The sequence below is a fragment of the Brassica napus genome, chromosome C9 (genome assembly GCF_020379485.1).
Source record: "Brassica napus cultivar Da-Ae chromosome C9, Da-Ae, whole genome shotgun sequence".
NCBI classification, from domain to species: domain Eukaryota; kingdom Viridiplantae; phylum Streptophyta; class Magnoliopsida; order Brassicales; family Brassicaceae; genus Brassica; species Brassica napus.
In genome coordinates, this window is record NC_063452.1 from 23,134,500 (window position 1) to 23,141,736 (window position 7,237).

At 34.7% G+C, this 7,237-nt stretch overlaps 2 protein-coding genes across 3 annotated transcripts; one reads left to right on the forward strand and one right to left on the reverse strand.

Moving 5' to 3' along the window:
• The first annotated feature begins 1,496 nt into the window (after window positions 1-1,496).
• Window positions 1,497-2,831, forward strand: LOC106417639 (cleft lip and palate transmembrane protein 1 homolog). 2 transcript variants are annotated; one of them, XM_013858415.3, is made up of 5 exons: window positions 1,497-1,758; window positions 1,829-2,094; window positions 2,201-2,325; window positions 2,391-2,476; window positions 2,564-2,831. In XM_013858415.3, the coding sequence occupies exons 2-5, from the start codon at window positions 1,878-1,880 to the stop codon at window positions 2,598-2,600; spliced, it is 465 nt and encodes a 154-aa protein (XP_013713869.1). In that variant the 5' UTR covers window positions 1,497-1,758; window positions 1,829-1,877; the 3' UTR covers window positions 2,601-2,831. The 2 variants fall into 2 exon arrangements, with proteins under 2 accessions (XP_013713869.1, XP_013713870.1); XM_013858416.3 differs by having other exon boundaries at window positions 2,573-2,831.
• Window positions 2,832-3,632: 801 nt separating this feature from the next.
• LOC106418162 (pectinesterase inhibitor 12) lies at window positions 3,633-4,546 on the reverse strand. Its single transcript, XM_013858822.3, has one exon. The coding sequence runs from the start codon at window positions 4,199-4,201 to the stop codon at window positions 3,659-3,661; it is 543 nt and encodes a 180-aa protein (XP_013714276.1). The 5' UTR covers window positions 4,202-4,546; the 3' UTR covers window positions 3,633-3,658.
• Between the last annotated feature and the right edge of the window lie 2,691 nt (window positions 4,547-7,237).

Below are 7,237 nucleotides of genomic sequence, written 5' to 3' on the forward strand. Positions count from 1 at the left end.
TTTTCAATTCATCTTCATATTTTGCTATGTTGTTATAATTAGAAATATCAAATATCCCATGTTACCCAAATTTATTTCTTATTTTAAGAAAATGCGAGACCTCATTTCTCTTTTCAAAGAGGCCTAGAGGGATCCGGATCCGCACCCTTTTTTGGAATGTTCCACGCTATTGAGGCTCATACGAACGCCCATATGAATAAGTTTTGGAGTGTTACGTGGATGGAGCTCGCAAAAAGGAAGATTTATGGGACAAGAATGGTTTAACATTACAGGAGATTTGCAAGACCCGACATGGAAGGCATTAATATTCAAAAGAATATATCACCTTTACCCGCAGAGTGTAAATTTGGGCTATGGAGTGTATGAAATTCTTATAGCTCTCGGAGGTGGTGTTCGCCATTCAATAGATGAAGATGATATCTATACCAACGAAATTGCTGATTTTCGCTTTTTACATGAAGGAATTTAAACAGTGTAAAGAGTTGTTTCTTCACTTCACAATCCAAACATATTCCAATAACAAAAAACACAATTGCAGACTAGCTTTCACGCAGTGCTCACAGGGCCGGCCCCGAGATTTCGGGGGCCTTAGGCGATATTCGTAAAGATTTCATTGAAAAAAAAATTTAAAAAAATTTGAGGGCTTTTTTAAAAAATTTGGAAGTCTATGTTTATGTAGTTTTTTTCAAAAAATTTGGGGTCATAGGCAAATGTTTCATCTGGCTTTGCTCAGGACCGGCCCTGAGTGGTCAACATTCTCATTCTGCTATGGTTTATATTGATTATGTTCCATTGGTTTGGTTTTCAGTTCTATGTAGTATAGTATACAAGAAAAAAAAAAGTATCTTACTACAGTTGCTGAATGGTAGTGGTTGTTTATACCCGACAAATATTGTGAATTCCTGTCCGCTGTTCACTTGCTAAGTTATACACTGCAAAATATAAGCTTAGATCATGAGCAAAGAGTATAAGGCGCTCCTAGGAATGTGAGACGTCCGTTGAAGGAAAAGAAAGGTCTGTCACCGGAGTATAACAATGTCTTGAGAATGGGTCTTGCCGAATTTAATTGTTTGTACAAAATGTCTCTTGTTCCGGAAACTAATTACTCGCTTTATTTGGATATTGTTTTAGTATTAGTTTTGGATACATCCTTCTAAAAAAACATAGATATTATTAAAAACTTTAGAATTGTTTATACCTGACAATATGTATCAAAACCGGAAATTGTTTTGTCAAAAAACACCAAAACTAATCAGCATTAGTATTCAATTTGGATAAGAGATTATGTTTATTCTAAAGTTTCTAAGACCATCTCTAATAGGGTATCTAGTAAGGTTCTATCTCAGGTTCTATCTAATTATATGCTCAAAATTAAATCAAAAAGAGAAAAAATAGATAGATATGGTTCTAGAAATAAAACTTTTGAAACAGAGTTAATACGTGTCACTTTCTGATTGGTTATTATTTTTAAGGAAAAAAAATTACACCCAATTTTTCTCTCCCTCTCTCATTTCGGGGAAAAAAATTGTTTGGCCCTCTCTCTCTCTTTTCTTGGCGGATTCGACAAAAAGAGCCTTTGGTTTCGAAAAAATTGATAGCCGGAGCCTCTGGTTTCTCCGACGAGAAGAAATGTCATTCTCTTCCCCTCCCGTCGCTCTCTAACGATCAGGTGCACGGATCGGTTTCTGGATAGGATTCTGTTTCGAGCGTTAGCTCGTCTGGATCGGGTGAAGATCAGAGTCAACCCACTGCTCCTAGGTTCGATTCCCCCCTATCCCTCCTTTATTGATTGAGTGATTGATGATATGTGGATTGTGGTTCTAAGCAGGAAAGTTAACAGCTTTGATTCGGAAAAGCATCTCTTCTCTTCTGCGAATATGGCTCCGCCGACAGGTGAAACAACGGCGGCGGGAGGTGATGCTCAGCCGCAGCAGCAACGACAAGCAGGTGGGTTTGGGCAGACGATAACCGCAGAATCATTCGAATCGCCGTCTTCTGCTACTTCGCTTCGAAGTTCTTTTCGCCGAAACAGAAACCTGCGGATCCTTCTAAGCCTCCGCCTCATCTTATGTCCAATCTCTTTCAGAGCCCTTGGTAATTTCCTGATTGGGTCTCTTCAATTCGATTGCTTTCTCTCTCGCTCGCCTTAGGTCTAAAGTGTTTTTTTTTTGACAACATGATATGTGGTTTTATCTATCAGAGAATGATAAATTCAATGACTTTGGGAACGATGGTGCGCTCGTTTGGCACGAGACCAACATACCTTATGCTGTGTGGAAGCCAGCGAGCACTAGAACCTTGTCGATGAAGTATTATCCATCCGAGGTAATAGATATTTGTGTTTCGTCATATGTTGTGTCAGTTGTGTTGAGGTGTTTTGTTGTTTGCAGGCACTGAAGAATAATGGGAGTCTCTATGCTCATGTCTTCTTTGCTCGATCTAGTTTTCCTATTGATCCTAACGATCCTGAGTTGAGGTGTGCTTATGGTTTTTATATGTTATTTTGGCATGTAATTAGCCTGTGTTATGGCACAGATTCTTGTGAACTAACGATAGAAAGTAGGCTTCGCAGGAGGTTGATGGGCATGACTTGGAACTGAAGGATGAGGGCCCTGTGGAATGGATATCTTACTGGAAACCTAATGTCACCATAAAAACTCATAGGAATGTCTGAAGCAACTCGTAGATCACACCTTATCTTCTGTATATGTCTCAACACTGTTAATATTGGTCACACCTGTAACACTCTGTATATGTCTCAACACTCTTAATATTGGTCACATGACCATCTCACCGATGGTATTTATCCGAACTGGTCAATTTTTATCCAATCTATTTCATTTCCACAAACTCCGAAAGCATCCTTATTTGCTACACTACAAGAATATGTCCGTAAAGATGTCGAGCGTTCTTTTGGAGTCTTGCAAGCTCGATTTGACATTGTTAGAAACCCAGCTCTTATTTGGGATAAGCCAAAAATCGGAAAGATTGTGATAGCATGTATCATATTGCACAACATGATAGTAGAAGACGAATGAGATGGGTACACTCAATTTGAATCAAACAAAAGTTCACATGTGGATTTCATGTATTCTAAAGATATGCCTTCAAATACTGGTAATTTGATGGCAATTCGAACTCGACTTCATGATCGAAACATACATGAACAATTGAAAAATGATTTGGTTGAGCATATATGGCGTAAATTTGGTACAAGGCAAAATGACTATAAATCGTTTAGTTTTGTTTATGATTTTTCAATCTATGTTATAGGTTTTTATGTCAAGTTAATTTAAAATTTATGTAATTCAATAATTATAAGTTTTTTTTATTATAGAATGTGATGCAAGTAATCTATTATTACAAATTTTTCAAAATTTTGAAACTTAGAACTTTTAATTGGTTCTAGCATTGGAGGGGTTAAAACTAAACGAGTATCTAAAATTTTTAATTTGATTATTTTCAATTAAATAATTGATTTAGAACTCTAAGGCCATATCTATTGTCGGAGATGGTCTACCACCTGTAACCCATGCAGATAATAATTCTCTATTCAAGACTTTAAAAAGGCCTAGAGGCTACGTACATTATTGAGCAACCCAGTTAATCTTAACTTACCGTACCACAGAGTATAATCTTTAATCCATGTCTTAATTAATTATTTTCTTTTCAACATCTCTGTAAAAGCTATAGGAATCTCAATCAAATGAGTTAAAAACTCGTTGCTTTTTATAAACGGAGATATCTGAGGCGTTGATCTTTCTTTGTATCCTTCATCGCAAGCATCCAAGCTTTCCATTCCAAGATTCATACGAGAGATAAGGTCTTTGTAATCATGATCTTCAAAGGTTTCCATAGCTATGTCCAATATCTGAGCAGTTCCTGAATAATCGCTGAGACACTCCATTACCAGCATGTCATTGTCCTTGGGATATTTCTTCGCGTCAAAATCCTTCTTCATCTGTGCATGCACTCTCTTCGTTTTTGTCTCAGCGTTCTTCATCGTCGCCATGACTAGTTCGCCGAGATTTTTAGCGGTTTTGCACTGCCGACACCCTTCGAGAGACTTGAGGCAGAAATCGAGTTTGAGCTTTCGGTTTTTCGCTGCTGCTTTCTTGCAAGAATCTTGAATGAGAGATTTTGCTGTTGCTAAAACGTTTAAGAGGAGAAAGCACGTAATTAGGTAAAGCAGAAATTTCATTGTTTTTTCTCCTTTTACTTTGTTTGTTTTTCTTTAGGAGAAACAGAGGATATGATGAGAAGAATAAATTGTTTATATATGTTTTAAACGTTATGATCCAATTTATACCTCATGTAACGCTTTTTTTAGAGGGCTTATGTCACGCTTTACCACTCCACTTACGTCGTACTCGTATACTTGTTCGTTTTGACACACTCTCTCTCTTCACTTCAATTTCTTGTGTATTACAGAAAAAAAAAACTCATAAAAACTAATAAATGTTAAGATTTAAAGGTTTCTAGTGGAAGCACCGTATCCTATTGGTTAAGGTTTAAAGATTTTTACACCCAGGTCTGGGGTACGAATTCCAGATTATGCAATTTCTTGCAGATTGCAGGAAATCCAGGTTTCAAGTCCCGGAGAGAGCGATTTATTAAACAATTATACAGACTACGGAAGAAAGGCTTACAAAGGATCTTCAACATGGTGTAAGTAAATCTGGTCAGATGTGGATCTTCATAGGACGGCGGATCTTCAACATGGTGCAAGTAAATCTGGTCAGGCGTGGATCTTCATAAGCCGGCTCAGTTGATGCAGTTAGGCGTAGGTCCTCATAAGGCAGGTAGTATTATCGGTTGTCGAATCGTCTATATAATTTTTTTCATATCATAATTGTAATATCATAATAAATCAGCGTTAAAAAAACTAACAAATGTTAATTAGATTAGTGTAGAAAAAAGTATACGTAGCAGCACTGGAACCAGGAACATATATTATAGGGTCAATTAACTAAAATTTGCAATATATAACCAATTTTAAAAGAACTACTAGATTCTGATCTGCGTTTAAAAGCGTGGAAATACTTTTAACAAAATTCAATTTACAAAATTAATATATTTTAACAATTTTTGATAAGTAAAGTTTTTTTATCAGCAAGATAAACAGATTCATATAAACTCTGCAAACCAAAATGATAGTTCTGCATCCATATGGACAACAAACAACTTGATAAATAAAGTTTAAACATATTACTTTTTATTTATATTAAATATGAAAATTATATACTAGTTAATTTTAAAAAAAAATTATTTCAACCTGTTTGTTATAAATATTTAATAAAATCTCTGTAATTGTTTTGATTAATTGTTATATATATACTTATTTAATAAATTTTAAATTATAAAAATTATTTTATGTCAATTTATTGAAAATTATATACTACTTAATTTTGTTTTTAAATTATTTCAACCTGTTTGTTATAAATATTTAATAAAATCTCTGTAATTGTTTTGATTAATTATGTGATATATACTTATTTAATAAATTATACTCTAGTAGACTTCCTGAAAGTTTTCTAGACCCTAAATTTATACTCTAAACTTAAATAACTAACTAAATGGAGAAAAAAAATACTTCACTAAGCTTAAAATAAACTTTGATAGTGTTTGATATACACGAAACTAAACACATAGGTCAAATTTTAATTTTTCAAAAAAAAATGTTAAGCTTCCAAAATATAACCCTAAAAATACAAACAATACTACAACATATGTTACCATACCTTAAACAAAGAATACTATGACTCACTACATTCACTCATTTGTGTTGAAAACTTTTCAATTGCACTATATCTTAATTTATATCATTTGAAAATGCTGATAATTACATGATTTCAATTGCTTAACATTTTTAAATGATATAAATTAAGATAGAGTACAATTGAAAAGTTTTCAACACAAATGAGCAAAATACTTATTCTACCTCAGTGTGGCTGAAATGGATTGTTAGAGACCATCATAGTACAATTGAAAAGTTTTCAACACAAACCGTATTCTACCTCAGTGTGGCTTAACATGTATCACTTATTGTCAGCGAGCAAAAGATTACCAATGGATAACTCTGCTCGCCTTTTATTCCCATGGATCTTGCTAATTTGGAAGGCTCGTAATGCTCTCTGTTTAGAACGAGTGCAAGTAACCCTGAGTCTATTATATCCAAAGCTACAGAGGATGCGGGGAGTTGGCTAAACTTGCAGGTTTTAGATCAGGAGGAACATTACGATCAGGCCTCGGTTCCACTCCCTTCCATTAGCTGGCAAAAATCTCCTCAAGGATTTATTAAGTGCAATGTTGGGTCTTTATGGGAAGCATCGTCTCAAAAATGTGGCTCATCATGGATTGTTAGAGACCATCATGGTATCCCTCTGCTCCACAGTCGAAGAGCTTTCTCTAGTGTGCTATCTCCATTTGAAGCTGATCTGTTCTTGATAATGTGGTCAGTGGAAGCACTTCGAGACTTGCATATCACGAAAGTGATCCTTTAAGTATCTTCTGCTGAAGCGTGGAAGGCGTTTATCTCTCCAGAAAAGTTCCCTAATGTCTCTTACGCTCTTTCACGTCTCCGCAGAATTGCTAAAGAGTTCGAGCAATTCCAATTGTTGCTGTCTCCTCTGGGTATTAACTCAGCTACATTATCTATTGCCCTTAGCGTGACTAAGGATCGTCGATACCAATCTTATCTTGCTCGACCATGACCCGCGGTTGAACCGGTAAATCCGGCGACCCGAAATAAATCTGGTTTGAGTTTTGAGAAATAACCAATATTTAAAAATCCAATAAAACTCACAAAAATCCATTAAAACCCAGAACCCGGTGACCGGTTGAACCAATATATAAATTTTAGTTATTTTTTTAGTTTTTTAATTATCTTTTAAAGTCTATTTGTAACTTTGTATTCTAAATTCGGTCATATAGATTATGGAGCGAGTGAATTGTGTGGATTGGTATTTGATACCATGTTAAATTATATAGATTTTCAGCTCAAAACCAGGTGATTCATTTCTCTTATATATATAATTGACTCTTTTTACTACACACATTTTTATATTAAAAAAAAACAGAATCATGAATGATGCTATATAACCTTCTAGTGTTTATCAATCATAATAATTATATAATTGAAGAATAATGAATTTTTCTGATAGGATAATCTCTTTTCTCTTAAATTATTAAGTAACCATTAATCCATATGTTAAATAATATATTTTAATAAATTTTA

Bases quoted from the DNA above. Each gene is read 5' to 3' on its own strand.
- LOC106417639 (XM_013858415.3), top strand. From the start codon at position 1,878: ATGGCTCCGCCGACAGGTGAAACAACGGCGGCGGGAGGTGATGCTCAG. The intron at 2,095-2,200 runs GTAATTTCCTGA...TTTATCTATCAG, and splicing joins AATCTCTTTCAGAGCCCTTG to AGAATGATAAATTCAATGAC. The intron at 2,477-2,563 runs GTGTGCTTATGG...GATAGAAAGTAG, and splicing joins CCTAACGATCCTGAGTTGAG to GCTTCGCAGGAGGTTGATGG.
- LOC106418162 (XM_013858822.3), bottom strand. From the start codon at position 4,201: ATGAAATTTCTGCTTTACCTAATTACGTGCTTTCTCCTCTTAAACGTT.